This window comes from Carassius carassius, chromosome 19 (genome assembly GCF_963082965.1).
Source record: "Carassius carassius chromosome 19, fCarCar2.1, whole genome shotgun sequence".
Classification (NCBI taxonomy): Eukaryota; Metazoa; Chordata; class Actinopteri; order Cypriniformes; family Cyprinidae; genus Carassius; species Carassius carassius.
Genome location: NC_081773.1, coordinates 17,972,628 through 17,995,579, shown reverse-complemented (window position 1 = coordinate 17,995,579; position 22,952 = coordinate 17,972,628). Strand labels below are relative to the sequence as shown.

At 37.7% G+C, this 22,952-nt stretch overlaps 1 protein-coding gene across 2 annotated transcripts; it reads right to left on the bottom strand.

The window, feature by feature from the left end:
* Window positions 1-598: 598 nt before the first annotated feature.
* On the bottom strand, window positions 599-18,827 carry LOC132095261 (AF4/FMR2 family member 3-like). 2 transcript variants are annotated; one of them, XM_059500087.1, is made up of 18 exons: window positions 18,637-18,827; window positions 11,640-11,717; window positions 11,214-11,247; window positions 10,313-10,370; window positions 9,701-9,752; window positions 8,172-8,209; window positions 7,633-7,828; window positions 3,796-5,832; window positions 3,555-3,664; window positions 3,032-3,191; window positions 2,789-2,922; window positions 2,613-2,676; window positions 2,052-2,188; window positions 1,670-1,741; window positions 1,470-1,563; window positions 1,317-1,366; window positions 1,030-1,223; window positions 599-853 (listed from the first exon to the last, which is right to left on the bottom strand). In XM_059500087.1, the coding sequence occupies exons 1-18, from the start codon at window positions 18,703-18,705 to the stop codon at window positions 732-734; spliced, it is 3,699 nt and encodes a 1,232-aa protein (XP_059356070.1). In that variant the 5' UTR covers window positions 18,706-18,827; the 3' UTR covers window positions 599-731. The 2 variants fall into 2 exon arrangements, with proteins under 2 accessions (XP_059356070.1, XP_059356071.1); XM_059500088.1 differs by having other exon boundaries at window positions 18,687-18,717.
* Window positions 18,828-22,952: the final 4,125 nt, after the last annotated feature.

Below are 22,952 nucleotides of genomic sequence, written 5' to 3'. Positions count from 1 at the left end.
CATAGACTGACATGACATTATGCTGGCTATTGAAAAACAGCACCGAAACATCTACATGACACATAATGAAAAAATTTTAGACTTATTGCACAAAGAAGAAAAAATCATGAATCACATCCACAGATCTTAAAGAGACTTTGTGCATGCACGGTTTTTGACATAACAAGTTAAAAAAAGGCTCATGAAAAAAACGAAACAAGTTTTTGATGACAGTTAGATAATGCAACATCCCGTCATAAAAACATCACTTTAATCCAGTAAAAGGTTTATAACGGCAGTTTAATTCATACAGAAAATAAAACCTTTTTTATTTAATTTCTTGGCACATTTTGGAAGAGCAGCATTTGATGAATTAGCTGACAATGGTTTCTTTTCAAAACTTTCAGTAAGCATTTTTTAAGAAGTGCTAAGAATTGAATGATGAAGATTCTTTTGATTTGACCTGCTTAATTGCATTACAGAAAACATTATTATTTCTGACACAGTGTCCTAAGATATTATCACATTTAATGTTCAGTAACATGAAGTATGTCTGCTCCTTAATACCTTATGATGATATGATGCCACGTGACTTGTCCTGAAACTATGGCAGGCAATTTTCTTCATTACTGTCTTGACCCAAAACATAGACTCCTTGGTCACAGAGTGCAGGTAACTGTAAAATGTTTTGCTAGTTCAGAACATTGTTTCCACAAGTGATTTATGAAGTTTGAGAATATCTGTACATGGTATTATGATAGATTAGCACTGATCCGGATCCACTGCAACCCTTGCCTGGTGTACTGGACGATATGGGCAATGCTGCTATGTAGAGTCAAGGGCCCAGTCAGTGTGTTCAGATAGTTGAAAAATTCTGGTGTGGGAGTGAGAGAGAATAAATAAATTGCCATTAGTTGAATTATCAGTGTATTGTCATTTATCAGTAAATATTAAAATAAAATGTAATGTAAAATACATGAAAAATAGCAAATATATATATTTTTTTAATTATTAAAATGACTCATGAGATGGAACTGAATCAAAACTCACCTTTGTTTTCTTTGGCCAGGGTCTCAGCCACTTCCCAGTACTCATAACTGAACAGGACACTGTTGGTAATGTTGAGGTGATTTGCTGCCATCTGGTGGATGCGATGGGGAATGCTAATGGCACTGCTCCGTGAGCTCCCTGTGTGAGATCCCATTATATTGACAGAGCAAACAGAGGCAGGAGCTACAGATTCCCTGTAAAAGCACAAACACATATGTACTGACACCCAAACACAACATAAAGGTCTCACAGTGGCTGTGTAAGGCCTAACTACGATTTACTCTTACTTTCCAGCACTGTTCCAAGGAGGGGGTTTATGAGGTCCTTTTGGAGAGCTCTAGTTAAAGTAAAAACGGTTACAAGAATGAGTAAATCATTGAACAAACTATACTGGGAGGTATTTTTTACATATTTATATATAATAATTGATTACTGCCAACCTTGAAGTAGTCCATCAGGACTTTGGAGTATTTTAGAGCATTGTCCTTTTTAAGTCTAAACATTTGCCAGTAAAGAAGAGCAAGACAGCGGAAACTGAAACCCAGAAACAAAATTTGTGTTTGTCAACAGATTTTGACATAATCAAGAAAATCAAAATGATAATACAGACCGTTGAAGATCTTTGCAGTGTTGTATTTACCATAGTACAGCTAGCTGTTTGTCTTCCTGGCTGGCTCCAGGCCCGGCGTGACTCTTAAGTTTCATAGCGTATCTATCCAACGCATAGAACAAAGTCAGATCAATGCAGAACGTCGGACAAACATAGGGCCTCCATCTGGCCATTTCTGTTCTGGGATCTATCAATATCAGTCATTTTGGAAACATCAAATCTGTTGACATTGTATTTGCCTGTTTTTAGCAAACATGCAAATGTCAAAACCCACATCTGCTGTTGGTAAAATACTGTCAGTATGAAGCCTGTCACAAGGAGCTACCCAGTCATGTAATATCTGGCCTATGCAAAATGCTGAAAAAAAAGAGCAAAAGATAGGGTGAAAGATAAAAATAAAACTCATAAACACCTTATGAGCTCCACAGTTTCAGCATACATGGTGTAAGGGGACTTGGACTCCAGCGGTCCCTCTTCCATGGCTTTACCGCACTCCATAAAGGACAAAGCAGCATCCACATAATTCACAGCTTTTCCTAGCTTATCCACCTGCAAACAGGGATAGAGAGAGAAAAGTGTAAAAGAAAGCAGTTGATGAATTAGTTACAGAAGATATAGACCAGAAATGTTCCTCCTTGTTTTGGTCTGTGACTATAATCCTTGGGATTCCACTCTCTGTCATAGAGCAATTGAAAAAGCACCTTTTTTTAACAAAAGTTAATTTTACAGCATCAAAAAGATTCATCTCAGGCAACTCCACACTCTCAGAAAAAAAGACAAAATCTGCCACTTTTTTTTTTTTAAGGTACACATTTGTACCTAAATGGTAAATGTTTGTACCTTTTGTAAAAGGTAATGCCCCAGTGACAGCTTTTGTACCTTTTTGTCCTGAGTGCATGTGGGGTCGTGAACCTCTGTAATAGTCATCTAGTGGTAATATTCAATAATGTGTATGTTCACAATGCTGTCTTACCATAGCATCTGCTCGATGTTTCAACCTCTTGGCTTCATGCATGTAGTACTCCGCATGATGAGAGCTAACATGAAGGCAAGTAAGGAGAGATTAGGTGAGAAATATGGGATGGTATTTGACATTAAATGTCGCAGCACTGTTAAATGAAACAGAGGCATTGACAGACATTAACTCACACATCACTGATAGGTACAGTTCCTCTGTAGTGAAGCGGAAGGTTTGAGGGAGGAACCAGCGATCCAGAGAGAGACTGGAGGGGTCCTGACACTCCCACACACTCCACCTCTACCTTGGGCTGTGTCTTCTGAACCTGTTGAGACAATGATCCTGTTTCATTAATATATATTGATTTGCTATATGGCTTTTTGAAGAAAGAAAGAAAAAAAGAAAGAAAGAAAGAAAAGCATAATTTTAAGAACCTGTGATTTCTGAGGTGTTGAATCTTTTTCTTTTTCTGGAGGTGAGTTGTACTTCTCTGCATGCTGAGCTTTTACTGAGGGTTTTGAGAGCTCCAGTATGCCGGATGGAGGAGACAATGGGGATACAGGCCTCTTGGAATAAAAGTAATCATCCTGACTTCTGCATACCCAGCAATAAAAAGCACATCATCCAGTGAGCATGACTCAGACAATAAACATTACGCCATCATGTCTAAGTGTAAAATAAGAATAACAATGAATTGACCTTTTTATGTTTGCATTTTGTCATAGGGGCTTCCCATGATTACTTTCAATGTACTAAAGCAGCACTGTAGAACAACAATACATTTAGAGTGGAAATTACTCATGGATGGACATCCCCTTATTATATGAACTTGCAATAGCAAATATTTTCTGAATTTCTGAATAAACAAAATAACACTGGAAAAAATACTTTCAAAGCAATATAAGAGCTTATTTAATATTATTATTAAACAAATTAAGTGATTAGGTCTAAATATACCCATTTTGTTTGTTGAGGGTTTCCTCAATCTCACTGTGGACTGACACTGGTAGTTTATCTGCACGAGAGTGATTTCTCTTATTCTCTCTTTGAGCGTCTCCATTTTCAGCCTGATAAAGTAAAAAACCCACACACACAAAAAAAACATGTATGCAAAAACACATCTCATATTCAAAAGAATGTTAAAGAATTGCTGATTTTTATGCATTAATTAAATATAAAGATGCTTTTTCTTCCTCACTTTTCTTTTACTTCTGCCATCTCCAGGCAGTTGGTCCAAGTGTTTCATCGATGGCTTTTCTTTTGCCTTTCCCGTTGACAAAGCTGAAGACGAGGACTGTCTCTCTGTAATCTCATCTGCACTAGGGACTCTACCCAGAAGCGAGAGGTCTATCCTCACAACAAGCTTTTTCAGGCCTCGATGTGCAACAGTGGGGGACTTTTCAGTTCGGCCAAAAGGCACCAATGTGTATAGTTTGTGTCTGCCCCGACCTTGAGTCTCAGGTGTGTTTAAGCTCGACCCATGGGGGTGAGCACCAGTGCCCGAACCCTGTTTGTCAAGCCTCCTATTTGACACAATTTTTTGGTTTGACGTTGAATCTGCAGGGACTTTGGCAACATTCCGGGGTGGACTAGATTCAGAGTCTGAATCAGAGGAAGAAGATGAGGATGAAGAGGATGATGAGGAGGATGAGGACGAGGAAGATGATGGGTGAGTGGGCTTGTTGACAGGAGTAGGCAAAGGTGGAGAAAGTGGAGGAGAAGGGCTAGTGTCAGTCACATGAAGACCTGAGGAAATGTCCTCATTGCTCCACCTTCTCTTCTTCTTCCTCTGTTCTTCAAGATTGTGTCCATTGTATTCCTTTTGAGTGTGATGCTGGCTGTTGGTGTGAGGTCTTTGCTTGGGCTGCACTGCCTTCCATTCAACTTCCTGCTCCCTCCTCCTCCTCCGTTTCTTCTCTCTTTCCCCTTCCTCTGTTCTCCTATCTTCCTTGTCTTCCTCTTCTTCAGAACTCAGAACCCAGCGACGCCTTATCACTTGCTCCTCCGCCAGTCTTCTTCGTCTCTGCTCCTTGCCGGTCTGCACCAGGGTTGCTCCCTGTGCATTACCTCGGCTGTCCACCTCTAGCACTTTCTCTCTGGGCTTTGGGTCTTTTTGGGAATGCCCGGTTCTGGACACTGGGGCCTCCCCTAGTTTGGTCTTGGGCTTTGGGCTGGAACTCTTTTGGGGATTCTGTATAGATCTTGACTTCTTTGTATCTGGAAAAGATTTAATCTTCGAGCTGTGACTAGATTGACTGTTGACTTCGCTTTGGGAAGAGTCCCTGGACTTTGATGAGGGACCTCGGTCGGAACTCTTTAGAGTATTAAAATGAGAAGAATGGCCTGATTTGGAATGTGAACTGTGGATTGACACTGCTGTAGTTTCATTGCTTCTGTGATTATGTTTAATACTATGGTCAGTTGTAGATTGACTGGCTTGTGGTTGTGGGTTAATGCTTGGTCTTTGCTTTGATAAATGCTTTGAAATGGGGTTTGAAGGTGAGTTAAACCTTTGCTTGCTTGTTGATTCAGAGTTTTTGGTTTCAAGCTTGTGTTGGAGATCCTTGTGTGGCTTTTCTGTTGAGCTGTGCTTGGAATGATGGGGTTGTTGGGGAGGACCAGGTCTGGAGTGGTTGGATCGAGAGTCTCTGGATCTAGAGTCTTTGGGTCTAAACTCCTTTCTCTGGTTGGCACTGTGGTCCGGAGGCACCCATGGCCTTACTTTGGGCCGATATGCTGGATTAGAGCCAACGGTTGACTGTGCATTATGCCTGGGACTTTCTTGTTGAGGTGGCTGGACCTGAGGATATGTACCTTGGCTAGGTACTGCAGTGAATGAGAGACTTGGACTGGGGCTTCTGGGAGGGTGTAAAGGGCTGGGACTTCGACTCCCTTGGAAGCTGTCTCCTGGACTTGGGCACACACTTGGCACTGGGCTCGGCACAAGGCTAATTCCTGGACTGGGGCATGGACTGTATTCTGGACTGGGATGAGGACTGTTTCTGGGGCTGTAGTCAAATTTTGGACTTGGGACTGGACTTTCACATGGACTGTAATCCCGTCTGGATTCAGAGTCTCTGCTCCAGTATCTTCCAGGTGATGGTCCTCGGCCACAGTCAGATTTCGCAGTCCGTTGCTGTCCTTCACCTGGGTCGTGGTCAGATGACTGATGATGTTTAGGGACTTTGTCAAGCCACCTGTCCAGCTGCCATTGTGTGGATGGTGGACTATCCGTCTGAACAGAGAAAGGACATGCGTTCAAGACAGAGAATGTCACAATGGTAAAACTGGTAAAATAATATTACTCTAAATCTGAATTTGATAAATGAATGTGACAATATAAATCAAGTTGGATCTGTATTACAAAAGTTACTTGACAAGATGATAATTATCAGTGTATCTGTTCTTGACTATAAAGCCTTGACCACTGAGGATGACAACAGTATAACTGTATAAATACATTCCAGAACCTCTTTAACAAAGAAGTGTGCAGCTGACAGTTTAACAAAGTGAACATCACATTTAAAATTGTAGTGGTGATGCACAGTCATGGCATTCATAGGCTAATCGTAGGAATATTAGACAGAATTTCTATTTATTAAACATCTTAATCCTTTACCATACTGATGTAAAGAAACCACTGTATGTGAGCAGAAGATTGCATAAACCAATAACCAATGACTCAATGACAATATATTTACTCAACAATGTGATACTAAGAAAGTATGGTGGGAAAATTACAGAAAAATGGCAATGAGAAATTATCAGAATAAATGAAAAGGAAATATGAGTATTTATGTAAACAGACCAGTGTGTCAGTGGGGAAGAGAGGAAAAGAAAAATATGAAGGTAAGAGGGTAACTGAGACAGAGAGAGAGAGGCCAGAAAACTGTGGAGATTCCTTAAACCCTAACAAACACTTTCTTTCAATTTCACACTGCTTTCACCATTACAATGCCTCTTCAGTTCACTTACTCCAAACTATTACAAACAAGAAATAAATAAGCGGAATTGAAAATAAATACTGTATGAAAACATAATCATATTTTATAGAGTAATACAATGAACTATACTCACTTTACAAAACATTTTAATTAACACCACAAATCAAAGCAAATACTCACTTGATAGCACACTTGAGTGGCAGGGCAGACTGAGCTTTCTTCACTCGCCTCCAGTAGCTGACCAGAGCTAATTTAAACTTTTACTCCTCCACTCAAACATTCCCCCTTCCCCTCTCTCTCTCTCTTTCCAGCAAAGACACTGCATCTCTTGTGCCCTTTTCCCACTGCCACTCCCCACAAACCCCCCTCTACCTGGAACTGTGTGGCGTTTCCAAGCCGTCCTCCTCAGAGACACTACATGACTACACGTAGATGAAAAACACATGGCGTTCCCACCTCCCTTCTCCACAGGTTTCAAATAGATGGCATGTTCAGTAATAGAGCCAGCTGTGTCACACAGATGCCTTCATTCATATGGTTGTGTGCTATGCTACTAGAGCTTTTAATCCCTCCTTCTCTTGAAAAAATTAAGAATTGCTAGATCTTAAAATCCTTCAAATGTAGCTGTTATCAGCTCAGGATTCTTTGATGACAAAATGTTATCATTTACTCACCCTCACATTGTTCCAAACCTGTATGACTTTCTTTCTTCTGTGGAACACAAAAGAAGATATTTTGAAAGATGTCTGTGTTGTTTGTCCATACATTGAAAGTTAGTGAGGTCTAACGTTGTTTTGTGAAATCATACAGGTTTGGAACTACATGAGGGCGAGTAAATGATGACATAATTTTCATTGTTTTGGGTAACCAATCCCTTTAGGTTCTGCTTTTTGTGACGAAATCAATGTTGACATGTAGTACTTCCTATCACATGTTGACATGACACCCAAATTCTAAAGTCTCAGCAGCCGCCCCTCCACATTCCTCTCTCCACCCCCCACCTTCCTCTTTACCTCATCCACTATAAACAACTACTGGGAAACAGACAGCGAGGCAATGAGATTTCATGACAAAAAAATACTACAGCATACCTCTGTGCTGCAGTTTAAGGTCCGCTGCTGGTTCGGTGTCCTGCACCGGTTGTGCGTCCTTGGGCTCGGGCTGCGTGATCGCTGGCTGTGGTCACTTTCCCATTCGCTGGAGGGGTCTGATCCTGAAGACCCTGAGCTAGAATGTCTCACTCTTCCGACATGTGTGTGTGTGTGGCGCTGCTGCTGGCCTGACAAGCTGTCAGTCAATACATGCAAACAATAGAAAGTTATAGAGAAGTGCATAGCCACTTCTTAGGATTTACATGTACAACAATCTTGATTATCAAGTTAAAATAAATCCCAAAGAAGTATGCAGACTAAACACGTGGTGTGAGTGTGTGTTTTTTGAGGGATGAACATGTTGAAAGGCCAAAAGAAACAGAGGCTGGTCTAGCATCCAGCTGTCACATTCCACATTTTCTGACCTCTTCAATATGTAATACACACACTGACACATACAGATACAATGACTGGACAATAATGAGACCTGGTACAGTTACAAACATAAAGTAGACAATACATTACAAGCACACACTCACCGGTCATTATCAGCCCAGGAAGTTGTTTGCTCACTTCCCTGTTTAACAGATAAGAATAAAAAACACGATTTTAATAAATGAGAGCTTTTTAGCTTAGAATGTTCAACTTCATGGTCATTACTTGCATCTTGACCAAAGCAAAAGCCAAAGTCCTGCATGCAGTAATGGCAGAAGGTCATGAGTCTGGTGTATTTTATGACTCAGACGTTTATGACTCATAAACCTGGAGTCCTGTGATGAGATACATGCATGCACAAGGAGCTGGTGTTGTAGGTTAAAATTAGAGTCAAATATCGTACTTCTCAATTACAGCAAACCATGTCAAGTTAAGTAGCACAGATATGGAGCAGTGTCTTTTTTCCCAAGGAGGCAAGAAGGCAGTGCCTTTAAAAAAAAAGTTGTGTAACAAGAGATCATAATTTGTTTTTGGTAGAACTCCTACTAAAAGGGATGTGAAGGAGGAGCAGCTAAATACTGTACAGCTCACTCATGTAGCACCACAAATCATCCTGAATCAGTTGAACTGTAACTATAAAGTAAATTTCTCACCAGCATGAAATTATCTGAAAGAGAGATGGTTTTTTTTTTCAGCCCTTCAGACTGGTTAAATTAAATGTCACCTCTTTTAATGATTATAGTGTTTACAGAGAATTTGATGATTAAAAGTTATTGACTCATAATAATATGACTAAAAAAATAGTTACTAATGTAAACAAAAGGATTGACACTACCGTTCTAAAGTTTGTGGTCAGTAAGATAATTTTAAAGAAATTCATACATTTATTCAGCAAGAATGTTTCAGGAAATGAAAACAAAAGATTTTTATTTCAAATAAATACTTTTAAACTTTATACTCAAAAGATTCTGAAAAATATATCATGGTTTCCTCAACAATCTTAAGCAGCGCAACTGTTTCCGTTACTGATAATAATAAGAAATATTTTTTGAGCACCAAATTAGCATTTTAGAATTATTTCTGAAGAATCATCTGACACTGAAGACTGGAGAAATGATGCTAAATGTAAGCTTTACTAAACAGGAATAAAGTACATTTTAAAATATATTAAAATTGCTAAAAAACGTTTTTTTTTGTTTTTTGGTGTAATATTGTTACACAATGTTATTGTTTTTACTGCATTTTTCATCAGATGGTGAGCTTAAGAGACTTCTTATCAAATTCCTAAAACTCCAAACTTTTGAACAGTAGTGTACATTAAATAAGTTTGAATATTTCATTATAATAAATAGCATTACGCTAAGATAAACAAAAAAGTATCTTAGTATTAGTATACTCTCCAAAGAAAAGAATAGCAATGTTAGTGTTAATATAGTGCTGCAATGAAAAAGCAATGCAAAAACAATTGCCACAGCAGCCAGGTGACTGTGTGTAAATGCATTTTTTGGTGAATGAACAAATGAGCTGGACTGTGCTCAAATCTAACAAATAGCACAAGCAGTGCAAGAGTTATTGATACTATGACATCTGCTTTTTCCACCCATTGCTTCAACAGTTTTAACAGGCGCCCTACCTCGTCCTTGTCATCTTCATCACTGCTGAGCTTCAGGTCATCAGCGAGCATGCTGGGAGGGCAAAGAGAGAGTCAAACGTGAGAGAATGTCACACTTGCTTGACAAAGAGACTTATTCGTTTTACCAATCTGCAGCACATCTGTGTGTATGTGTGTATTAAATGTGTGAGCTTGCTTCAAACAGTCTAACCATAAGAGATTGGATCACATTACAAGCTTCAAAGAAAAAAGTCATAAACACAGCGCTCTAATGTTTAACAGTGATGTTATGTGACAGTAGTGTGCTTCTGGGCTCTAACCTACTGTGTTAACCTGCTCTGCGATTAGATACTAACTCAGTGAAGTTTATGAGGTCGGTGAAGTTGGTTCGGTGGAGATATAACACCGGTCTAACCCTCCATGTGAAGCTGGTTTTAAACAGCAGTTGGTCTAAAGCAGTTAAATTCCAGGAAGCCCAATCTAATTATACACACCAAAATGCACAGACGTTCAACACTGAATTCTCTAAAGTCAGTTGTTTATGGTGTAATAAAGTGAAAAGGCAGAAGCAGTTCAGCCACAACCTGGAGCTTGGTAACCATGGACAGATTGGGTGCTGTGCACCCCACTTACGATTTATGAGGGGCCACGAGTGGACGTGAGGGCATCCTCATAGAGACACCATCCCTCACTGAGAGAGCCACAGGGAGAGAAATACATCAGCATTATGGAGCAGAATGTAAAAACATTGCTATAATAACACAGCTGTGTATACATATGCAGATGTGACATATGTAGTGATATCTCAAAGTAAGCAGGTGATGAAGAGCAAGCCTATTTCACATACATCAGGCATGCACAATATATCTACACCATATCGGTTTGGTATTAAATGATATTTAACAAGTATTGGTCAACACTGAATGTTTAATTTTACACCACTGATCAAAAGTTTAGACTTTTTTTAATGTCAGTAATACTTTCATTCAGCAAGGACAAGTTAAATTTATCAAAATTGGTTTCAAGATATTTAAAATGTTACAAAAGATTTCTATTTCAAATAATAACTGTTCTTTTTTTAACTTTCCATTCGTCAAAGAAGCCTAACTGTTTAATTGCCACAAATATTGCCACTGAATATTATGCAGCACAGTTTTCAACATTGATAATATAAAAAAATCAGGATGTTAGAAAGCTTTATATAGGACACTGAAGACTGGAGTAATGGCTGCTGAAAATTCAGCTTTGCCATAAATAGACTTTTTAAAATGTATTAAAAACAGTTGTTATAATATTTCATGGTATTTCTGTTTTTACTGTTTTTTGGATCAAATAAATGCAGCCATGGTGAGCATTAGAGACTAAAAAAAAAACTAAATAGTAAACAATATAATTATTAGTCAGGTAACCTAACATGAAAATAAGCTTATCGGTAACCGTCAGAATAAATTTTGGTGCATCCCAGATATAGAGAGACACATATCTAAGACAGAGCTCCAAACAGATGGTTTGAACATCAATCTAGCGTGTTTACCAAGTCTGTGTCGTGAATTGGGCTGCTTTCCCTCCTAAAACAGATAAACAGAATAAAACAAATCAGTCAAATCAACACACACAAACAGAGGGGTAAATTCACTAATCTGTACTAAACACTGTCACACTGTATCTTAGCACTTAACCTTCCCCCTGAAATCCAGTTATTAAATTAAATCATATTTTCGGCATGAAAAAATGGCATAAATTTACTGCTTGGGGCATTGCATCCCTGATTTGCATAATTTCTGTAGTGACTAAAACAACACAGGTTTATGAGTGTGTGCAAATAAACAAGGCAAGCGTAATACCCAGCGGGGACAGAGAGGAGTAGAAAAAAAGAGGTAAAGAGACAGAGCAGAGTTGGTGCATTATATTGGTGAATTTATCACACTTTCCTGCAGTCTGTAATAAACCGTGTGCATACCTTTGAGTGTGAGTACAGGAAATGCTGAGTGCCCCCTTCCCCTGGGGGCTGCTGGTAAGGCCAGGACTGGGTCATGTCCTACGGAGAGATGAGAGGACAGAGGCTAAAAGTTAAAATGACTTACAGGTTTGGAAAATGACCTTTTAAAGTCATTATCATATGCAACTGACAGAGATGTCCTCAGATGTAATGTGCATCTTTAATGGACTCCTGAAATGTATTTATATCTACTGACAGTTTTTTTGTGAGGCATTCTAGGCCATTACATCAGGGGATTTGCACTGGTTGGGATGGTTGTGTTGTGTTTTGAAGCATCTAAACATTACAAGCTTCTTCTATATGCCACTTTTAAAAATTCTTAACTTAAAGGGATCGTTCAGCCAAAAAATTATATTCCGTCATAATTTCCTCAGCCTCATGTTATTATAAAACAGTATGAATTTCTTTTGAACGAAAATAAAATATTTTGAGAATTGACTTAGTACTTTTTTGTCCATACAATGGAATTTAATGATCACCAAAACTGTTTGGTTATCAACTAAGGCTGTCACGAAAAAAAAAAAAGATTTTCGAATATTCATTGAATTTAAAATAGAAATCTACATTCGAATGTAAAAACACTGCATTCGAATTTTAGGTGTGCGTTAAAGGAGGCTGCCTTAAGGCCCGGGTATAGCCTACTTCACATTCACACAGCCGCGTCCGCACAGCTTTCAAGGTATACTCAAACGCGAATGAGCGCGCACTGTCCACGCAGTCTCAAAAAATTGCTTGCACGTAGTTTGGGTTAGTCCTCTTGAGGAAGAAAATGATATAATGCGGACGGTGCATGGACGTGAACGCTGAAGTATACTTTGGCCTTTATCAGTGCGTGTGAGATGCGATGACGATGTAAGTGTCCTTGCATTATAATGTTTTTTTTTAGCCTATCCAGTGGAAAAAGAGAACATCAACGTGGAGAAGATCTTGTTTACATAAAAACTGAAACCAAGCCATTCACACAGAACGCATATTTCACGCATTTTCTAGAGGGACATCTTATCACAATTGCACTCGCGTCTCGCACAAGAGAGCCGCCTGTTTAGAAAGCTATGTAAAATTAATGTAAGTTCAACTTTTTAAAAACATATCTCAAAACTTTATGGTGGGTTTATTCACCATCCCACTGCATCTCATGTTTTTAAATGAAAAATTTAGGCTACTCTGTGATTGGCTTTCCGCCCTTTGTTTTAAACCATGTATGCATACATGATGCTGTTTTTTTATAGTTGTTTAAGCAACTTAATTAATTTTAATTGGTTTATAAACATTATTGAAATAATATGCACTTTTTTCCACAGTCATGTTTTCTTATGCTTTGAATAAATGTGCATTAGTAATATTTAGCTCGATGCGCCCTCTTGTGGCCTCAGGAGAGAAGCCAAAAGCTTTTCTTCACCCTAACTGAAATTATGCATTTTAAATTCGAATATAACTGAAAATAAATAAATAAATAAATGAATAAATAAATAAATGGAATTTAGTTTTTCGGCCATTTTTACCGCCCTATTATCAACGTTCCACATAAGAAAGTTTATACAGGTTTGGAATTACATGAAGGTGAGTAAATGACAGAATTTTCATTTTTGAAAATTGAAATGAAATGCCCCTATGACACCATCTGTAATAGTATGATAGACCGTCTCTTGTTTTTAAATTATCTAATTAAAAATACATAAATTACAAACAGTTAGAATCCATAATAAAACATAAAAACTTTGAATCAGTCAGATGTTGTTTTCCATTTAGCTGATGCTTTTCAGTACTTACATTGTTTTCAACCTGGCTGCTGTATTGATTTTACGTTCCAGTGAGAATCAAACAAACAAACTAATTCTTCATGTTGCTCATAATATTAGCAGGTTTTGCAGAAGTAATGCTTCATTTGCTGTAGATTCTGTGTTGCTAAATAATGACTGTTAATCCACTTTATGACCTAACATAGTCCAGCAAGAGTTCATGACCTTTTGATAAAGAACCTACAGTATTTGTGACACAGTATTTGTGATTTGATTGAGTTTCTGGCATTTCTGATAATATTTGTGATTAAAATAATTCCCCAGCAAAACTTGTATTGTGTAATCTGTGCCTGAAGCTGTTTTTGTTAGAGCATGCACGTGTGGTACAGAGCAGGAAGCAGTCTGTGAAAAGGTCATGAGCTATCTACTCTGATAGCTGTTATAGGAAAACAGATGTGCAGTGTTTGACTAAAATTAAATGCTCATGGACTGAAGTTTTTTTTTTTTTTTATCTAAGTGTAAACCAGAGTCAGAATGGTTTAAAAAAAAAAAAGGTGCACTTAATATTTTTTTTTTTCTGATTTTTTAAAATTATTTATACATGGCTGACTGCTAACTGAAAATGTATGAAATTGTACATATGGTTATTTTGCATGATTCTGCATGCTGCAAAGTCAACTGCAATTTGGGCTTATGCCAATAAATAATAAAAGAATAATAATAATAAAATACTATTTACACTTCCATGTTCTGACTTTGGTCATACATAGAGATGGATGAGCCGATGTTTCATGTGTCAGGATAGTGAAGATGCTCAGTATTTTTATATTTCTAAACCTAATAATGGTCACATAAGAACACTTTTTTCGGGTGGTTTAGTGATGCACGAAGTACAGCTCACACAGAAGTGGCGAATCTGTAGTCAATCTGTGCAAACCTGCTGCAAAATTGTTTGGCCTCATGAGGAATTCCTGATGGTGTATATTCAAATTTAAATGACTGGATTTTGCTCATGACAACAGTACATGTGACCACACCTTTGTAGCTGTGTGTGCATGAAGTATTCAACACAAGAAAAAAACTCCTACAGGTTTGGAACAACTTTATGATGATTAAACGATGACAGATTTTTCATTTTAGCATGAACTATTCCTTTAAACCTGGAAAAGAAAAGAATGTCTAATACATTACATTTATGTAAATGACAGCAACAGACATTTCCACTGTAGGCAAACTACTGTAGTTATCAATCCTAGGTCTCCTCTTCATCTTTACAAATAATTACAAAAATAAAGATGCCCTAACACTCTACACACATAAACTGTATTGGAGTTGTAAGCGATATCCACAGCGGCCTTTCATTTTTAAATTCCACCATGTCTTCAACACAGACTTCTAAAGTCGAACTGCAGAACAGTATCATATTGTAAACATACATTATACACATCAATCGTTCTTCCTAGCCTGTAGCAATATTTCGAAAAAACACTCCTCCCCTCTAGAGCATAACTCTTCCCCCTTCCCTCTCATCCACCTGCTTCATTATCTCTCTCGCTGCCTTTAGTCACTAAGGACCCATCTCTCTTCACCAACAACAAGGCTTCCCAGGTGAACCTGCAAACGCTTCTCTGTTTCTCTATGTATGCCCCTCTCACTCTTTAGATGCTTTGAAATGGCCATGCAGAGCCAGTCTGCAGCACATTAAAATCAACCCACTCTCTTTAAAATACTTCAAAATCTACACATAAGCATAATAAAATCAAAGATTAAACTAAATTTGATTAAAATATTAAAATCATGCACAGTCTCATGAGCTAATACGCTTAATGAAAGCCACATAAGTCTAATAAAAGCTGTTCTATTTTACATTGAGCTGAGATGAATTGTGTGCTACCACATTAAGACCTTTTAACCACCCAAGAATTATTCACTTTATTTCAAGAACTCCTATGTTATTGGCAATTTTCTGTTGAGAAATATTTAATTATAACAGACAGAACTGAAACAGTACAACAAAAACACCATTTTGAAAAGGCACAGACAGACTCACACACTAATGCTTGCAGAGACACCTGTTGTGCTCTTTCTAAAAATACCTATGACCACAACACCGGCCCTGAGAAGACTTACACATCTATGTATGTGCTTGTTCACCTACACAGAATTCAGACTGGTGATGGTAACAAACCAGAAATTGATAATGTGAGAAATCCAGTGCTGTATTGTACTGTACTGCAATAATCCCACACCATTCTGTTTCTGCTTATCAAAACTGTGATACTGAAGACTGCATTTAAATTTACTAAAACATTCAGCCCATGCAAAACTGGGGCAAAAGGTCATGTGTGTGAACTCACAAACTGTTTGATCTAATAAGTGATCATGAAACAAGACCTTGATAAAAAATATGCATTTAGTAAATCTTTCCTTAGATTTTAAAATGCTTTCAACAGAAAACTACTAATCAAAAAATGATTTCTTTGATTTCTTAACCTTCATTTCTTCAAGAACCGTATTTTACATCTCAATCAGATGTCTGGAAACCACTGACTAGAACCAAAGATCTGAATCTGCATAAGTATTTCCCTCCAAAAATCAGTACCGCTGCATTTCATATCTGTCCTTTTTGTGGATCTGAACAGTGGGTCTGTTCTCATGCAGCAGACATCACACATGAATTATTGTTCATTTAGATAGCACTTGGATTACTCGTACCTAGATATGTTAGTAATTCATCTATAGAATAATCCTCCCCCATTTCATTCAGTAAATGATCATACAACAGCCTCATTTATATCTCAACCAGAAAGGCTAAACTGCATAATAACTTTTGTAAACACACAATTCAGCTAAAATAAACTCATCTTTAGAGCCTCCAACCTAGAGATTATTATTATAGATTATAGATTATTACGACCTTCTAATGCTATTTTACAGTGTCAGGATGAATGTGTCTTGTAGGTGTATTTTTTTGTATAACGCATGATTCTAAAGACAAGTTGTCCCCAGTCTGGATCAGAGCTGCTGGGATTATTTCATTTGAATAACCCATTAGCATTTAAGGATGTATTTTGAATGGGAGTCAAACCTGCATCTGCAATAGAACCGATATGTTGGAGGAAAAACCTGTAGCTCAAATCAAATAAAAACAAGTACAGTATTATGTACAATGCGCTGGTGTGCTTGAAGGGTTTTACCAGCATGGAGGGGTTTATTTTGTAGTAATGACAGACAGACTGTGCATTATCATACATGAAACACTGATTTAAAATTATGGTTACACTTTATTTTAAGGTGTTCCTGTTAGAATATGGGTTTGATTTAGGGTTAATGTAATTATACAAAATTCACTGTTATTACAATTTTGTACCTTTCTCAGAAAAAGGTTAGGGTGTCTTTTTTCAAAAGGTACTGCCCCAGTGACAGCGTTTGTACCTTTCTTTCTGAGTGTGTACATGCAACAAAGACACTGTAAAATAAAGTGTTACCAAAAGTGTTTTATTATATAATTACACACTTACTCATCCGTTATATTCAAAAATAATTTAATATAAAATTATGAGATTGACCAGCTACAATCAGGTATTTCAGAAGGATGTGTAAAAATGAATTATTATTTTGTGTAGTGCACATTTTATGACATTCCAGTACAGATTGGATTAAAGAATTCAATTAAAGGCCTTTTTACTGTATATTTATACAAAGATGTCACAGATAGCTATATTAAATTAATGTGCAGTGGAACCCTGGAAAATATCTGAACAGTAAGGTAATTTCCAATCAGTAATAATCAATATAACACCACTTAATATAAGCTGAGCTCCATATTTTTAAACAAACCTTCAAAAAAAGTGGTAGTGGTTGTCTAACACATGCTCTTGTCTGAACTGAAATATACATAAGTGTCCTCCAAAGCTCTCAGTGTAGGGACTGACTCACACACAGCTTGAGGAACATTTTTTTTATGATCTCTTACTTTTTTTTTAATGAGCCTTCTTCACAGCACCTGTTTTATTACCCTCAGAATGACTGAGAATGAGTCATCTGTGAAGCCAGTGTGTTTGCATGAGTGCAGCAGTGAATGAGTGTGTGTGTGTGTGTGTGTGTGTGTGTGTGTGTGTGTGTGTGTGTGTGTGAAAGAGAGAGAGAGGGAGAGGGAGAAATTCCCAAAGTTCAGAAGCTAAACTAGGTGTATTTAACCTTACTCACTTATCACTGGTCCTCTCTGCGCCCTCAGCTGATCTTCAACTCGTCTTCTCCCAGGATTGTTTTTTTTCTTCTTTAAATTACTGTTATACTCAAATATGCGTCAGTAAATATTAGTACAAGCGAATCTAGTCAGACAGAGCACAAAATCCCCTAGATGCCATCGGGTCTCTGTGGAGAAGTTCAGACCGAGATACTAAAGCGCAGAGATAAACATGATGTAACAGCAGCAGAGGCAGCTGATGATCGCCTTGATAGAGTGAAGAAGAGCTCCGGAGTTACAGAAGAGGAAGTCTCTTTTTAAAAATTTGAATTTGAATGTTTCGTACCACCTAATCAAAGCTGCGCGCGCCACACATCAAAACCGAAAACACCAAGCTGCGCTCAAAGGTATTCACACCGGAAAACAGTTCAACTGTCAAAACCATAGAGCATCACATCTCAGAGTATAGAGATATGATAACGCACGATTCTTCTAACTAGCCTACAGACCCCCCCCCACCCCACTATTACTCATATACAACAATAATCTGCATTCTAAAACATTTCGGAGACAAAAGTTAGAATGGAAGTTAGGGCGTTAAAGAGACTGGCGAATAGAAACCGTGGTCGCCTGAGGAGGTAACCATGGAAACAGTACGCAACTCGTGTACATTTCGTGAGGATCGACATCGGACAGATCATAAACACAGCCATTATTTACCACTTGGTTATGTACTTGCACATCACACATATCACAAAAATGTCTGTGTTTTGTTTAAAAAGTTTAAAGATGTTTAAAGAAGTTGAGATTCGTCAAGTTTAGGAAAAAAAACTAAATAAAAATAAAGTGTTGCGCGAGACTGCACCCCTAAATGTTCGGTATAAATTCATTATGAATAGCCTAACAAGAAAAAATAATTAAATAGGCTATAGAAATCAAATTGGATAACCAAAATGGTCGTTATCATCATGTTTTGGTCTCTCCCTGAAAAACAATGGAATTAAACGCTTTAGGTTTGTCTGACACTGACCTGAGATGCGTGCTGAAGCATGAAACAAACACTTGCAAGTTTTCCCCTACTTCCATAAATGGTAGGCATGTTGAGGTCGATTGTTCAGTTGTCCATTTTGGCAGGTACAGAGGCGTATCACCGCGCACCGCGGGAGAACGAGCGTCCACCGGTCACGCATCAGAGGCACGGTCGGTGTTTCTGTGGAAGCACGCGATGGGCGGAGGCTGTTGTACCGGAAGCTCGGCGTTGTCACCCAAACATCGCGTCAGAGCACTATGACGGCGATGCTCGTAGATACACTCCTGCGTAATCAAACGGGGAGGAGGGAAAAGAGTCACCAAGAAACTGAAGCAGGAATTCCTCTGGGAAATCTATCTATCTATCTATCTATCTATCTATCTATCTATCTATCTATCTATCTATCTATCTATCTATCTATCTATCTATCTATCTATCTATCTATCTATCTATCTATCTATCTATCTATCTATCTATCTATCATAAGGAAGACCTCACCTAATATCAGTAATGATTTTTAACATAGCAAACACATACATCTTTTAAAATACACAAGATATAGGCCCATTGAGCCTAGCTTATCTCTGAAGATGAAGGAAGAATGGAATGCAAGCTGTTACATACCCACAGAAAAGGATTAGGCAAGAAATTATTTCCACTGAATTTCCAGATGTGTCTGAATGTGTGCCGAGGTAAAGAGTTCACTGGAACCTTGTGAAATTCACTGCTGACTCCCAGATCTGTTGCAGTCTATCTCCCCCCACACTGCTACATACATTTCACTGAAAAGAAAGAATGCAAACAGAGCCTAACATCTTTAAGGATATAAATGCATCATGAAAGCCATGATACAATTTACGGTGATGCTTAGAGATATGCACTTTCTCTGTCTGTGAACTGATTTTTCATTCTCTTGTAGTTGTGCCAAAAAAGGTACATCAGTGCATCTTTGTGGCTGTGTGAGACTTGCTACAATTATTCCTGACATCTGACATAGACAACCTTGTCCAATAAAGAAACGTTAGTAGACTAAGAATCTTAAATCGATTCTTAATCATCATCACGCATATATATATATATATATATATATATATATATATATATGCATGATGTCATGGGTTTCTAGGGTGTAGATTTCTGTCATACTGGCACAAAAAGTAAAAAATAGAAAAACCAAAAAGGGTAAACCCTTTGATCTCTATGATATTGTGGCTAGATTTGGTTCAGGTTGTTGATTTATTATTAAGTCTAAGGGACATTATCATCCGTTATATGTGCACCAGATAAAATAAGTCTGATCACTAAGAAAAGTAATAATTTACCAATCAATCTGTATGATTTAATACATGATTTGCAACAGTGTTTGTGTGCATGGAAGTGACCCAGATGTGCTGCTGATACTTCTTTCTCACAGTTGGTTTCATTACTCAGAGCACTCTTCTTACAACCTCTCAGTCATTACTCACCCTCATGAAGAGAGAGAGCCACACCTGGAGGACAAAAATAATCAAAAATAGATTGAAAATGAGAAAGTGCAAGCACTGTGTCAGAGAAAGACAATGTGAGAGTAAGATTAGATTTTTAATAAAAAAGAAAGAAGTTTTATACCATGCAGTATTAAAAAACAAAAATTACATATAAGTGGAAAAATTGGACTAAAATGAATCAGTGAAGCTTATTTAAATCTAAAGAAGCATTTGACAAAAGGACATGCTTGTGTTTGAGAGTTTCATGAATAATGAAAGTGCATCTGAGGTGAGTTTAAGTAGTCGCTAAAATGGAACAGACACAACACACATTGCTGTCATAATTTAAACTGTAATCATAAAACTGTTATGAATAACAATAAATGGGCCCAGCCTTATTTGTGTGTCTTTCATACATATAGTATTGCATTTACATTTAATGCAGAACTATTTAGATGGGCAATAAAATATAGACACTATTTGCTCAGATGTTGTAAGATGGTGGCTATTAATGTATTTTAAAATATTATTTCTTTTTAGCAAAGCAAAAACAAATAAAAAGGACACTTAGAAAACCATAGTGATTAAGACAGTATACTTCAATGTAAAATTGAATCAAAATGTTTAAAGAAATTAAAAAGGGGTGAGGGTCCACCTAGAGAGTTCTCTTGGAGGAAATATCACAAGGGCATCCTTGGTTACAGCTACTAGAGACGGTGTGTCTGGGGGATTGTGAGCAGTCCCATGGCAGGCCTGTTAAGACATGACGTTCTGCCCTCCCACCCACAGAGGGGTTGCTTCTCTCCTTTAGCTGACTCTTGAGACGAGCACTGAACCTTCACCGGTATCCATGGTGACTCACTGGGAACTCAGATTCCTTTAGGTAGCTAGCCAGATGATTCAGGAGGGAGCAGGACTCAGTGGTAAACTGGTGGTTTATGTTGCCAGTCCAATTCAACTAGTGAACAGTTTGAGAAATGTTTCAGATCCACCATTCACGCTCAAGCTGAACTAGATTATACTTGGTTAATCTGACTGTGCCAGTTTACTGTTATGCATGACTCAGAGTTTTTTTTTGGTGCTAAGGGTGTAATGGCTCTGTATTGTCATTTGTCTGTACAAGTAAACTCCCTTGATGCTTAGCAAGAATCGCATGGATAAATAAATACCATACTGATATATAGAAAATTAAATTATGGTAAATTATAAAAGGAAACTAATTATAACACATAACCAATGTACTCTCTTTTTGGTTTTATATAAAAGATGTATGGAAGAGCGTAGTACAAATGACAATATGCTGTGATGGATGTGCAATATTTTCTCAGTATTTGTAATGCAAGTTGTATAACGTATGTTCAAGGTCTATGTTGTGCAACAGGAGGATGCTTGGGTGGAAAGTTATCACAGTGTTTAGTGGTTGGTGGGATTAGTGGGAGAGAGGCAAGGCAAGGTAAGTTTATTTATATAGCACACTTAATACACAATGGTAATTCAAAGTGCTTTAAATAAAATAAAATATAATAATAATAATAAAAAATCACAACAATAAAACAAGGAATTTTAAAACTTGGAAAATTATTTAAAACAGTTAAGAATAAAATATAATGCAATCAATTTGGACATTGCACAGTGCTCATTCGATAAATGTACAGCTAAACAAATGAGTTTTGAGTCTGCATTTAAATGTGACATGTTTTAGCACATCTGATCTATTCTGGAAGCTTGTTCCATCTGCGGGCGGCATGATAACTAAAAGCGGACTCCCCTTGTTTTGTGTGAACCCTTGGTATTTCTAACTGACTCGATCCTAATGATCTTAGTGGTCTTGTTAGGTTTATATTCAGTGAACATATCTGCTGTGTATTTAGGTCCTAGGTCATTGAGTGATTTATAAATGAGTAAAAGTACTTTTAAATCAATCATAAATGTAACTGGAAGCCAGTGTAAGGACCTGAGGACTGGTGTGATATTCTCAGATTTTCTGGTTCTAGAAAGAATCCAAGCAGCAGTGTTCTGGATGAGCTGCAGCTTTCTAATAGTCTTATTGTGAAGGCCTGTGAGGAGACCATTACAATAGTCCACCCTAGTGGTGATAAAGGCATGAACAAGTTTCTCCAAGTCTTGACTGGAAACAAAACATCTAATTCTTGCTATGTTTTTTAGATGTAGTATGCAGACTTAGTTACTGCTTAGACATGACTACTGAAACTAAGTCTGTTTCCAGAATCACACCAAGATTTCTGACTTCATTTTTAGTTGTTAGACCCCCAGAGTCAAGGTATGCATTCACCTTGAGAACTTCATCTTTGTTTCCAAATGCAATGAAGATTCTGGTATATCCAACTGTTCATTTCATCAATACATTGGCAGAGGGAGTCAATGGGGCTGTAGTCATTTGGAGATAAGGCTAGGTAAATCTGGGTATCATCAGCATAGCTGTGATAGGCAACTTGGTTCTTTCTTATTGTTTGACTTAGTGGGAGCATATACACTCTAAACAAGAGCAGTGCAAGAATTGAGCCTTGTGGGACTCCGCATGTATTGGACATCCAGATATATATATATATATATTGCAATGTATAGCAATAAACATGCTCAGCCTTCTCTCATTTATTCCTAAAATCAGTGAGAAATAATAACTGATTAACAATGGTGTAGACGCACCTAAACCTGATTTTAAGCCTAAAACAGTTATTTCCTGAAAAATTCTGATTGGTTGATTGGAATAATGTTTCAGGATCGATCAACAAGGATGTTGATCAAGGAACATGTTGTACTTGGCGATATCACGCTCGCCTCTCTCTCTCTCTCTCTCTCTCTAAATATATATATGTGTGTGTGTGAGTG

Excerpts from the sequence above, each read along its gene's own strand:
- LOC132095261 (XM_059500087.1), bottom strand. The coding sequence starts at position 18,705 with ATGCCTACCATTTATGGAAGTAGGGGAAAACTTGCAAGTGTTTGTTTC. Across the intron at positions 3,665-3,795 it reads ATGGCAGAAGTAAAAGAAAA|GCTGAAAATGGAGACGCTCA; the intron begins GTGAGGAAGAAA and ends TTACTTTATCAG. Across the intron at positions 1,367-1,469 it reads TCCTGATGGACTACTTCAAG|AGCTCTCCAAAAGGACCTCA; the intron begins GTTGGCAGTAAT and ends TACTTTAACTAG.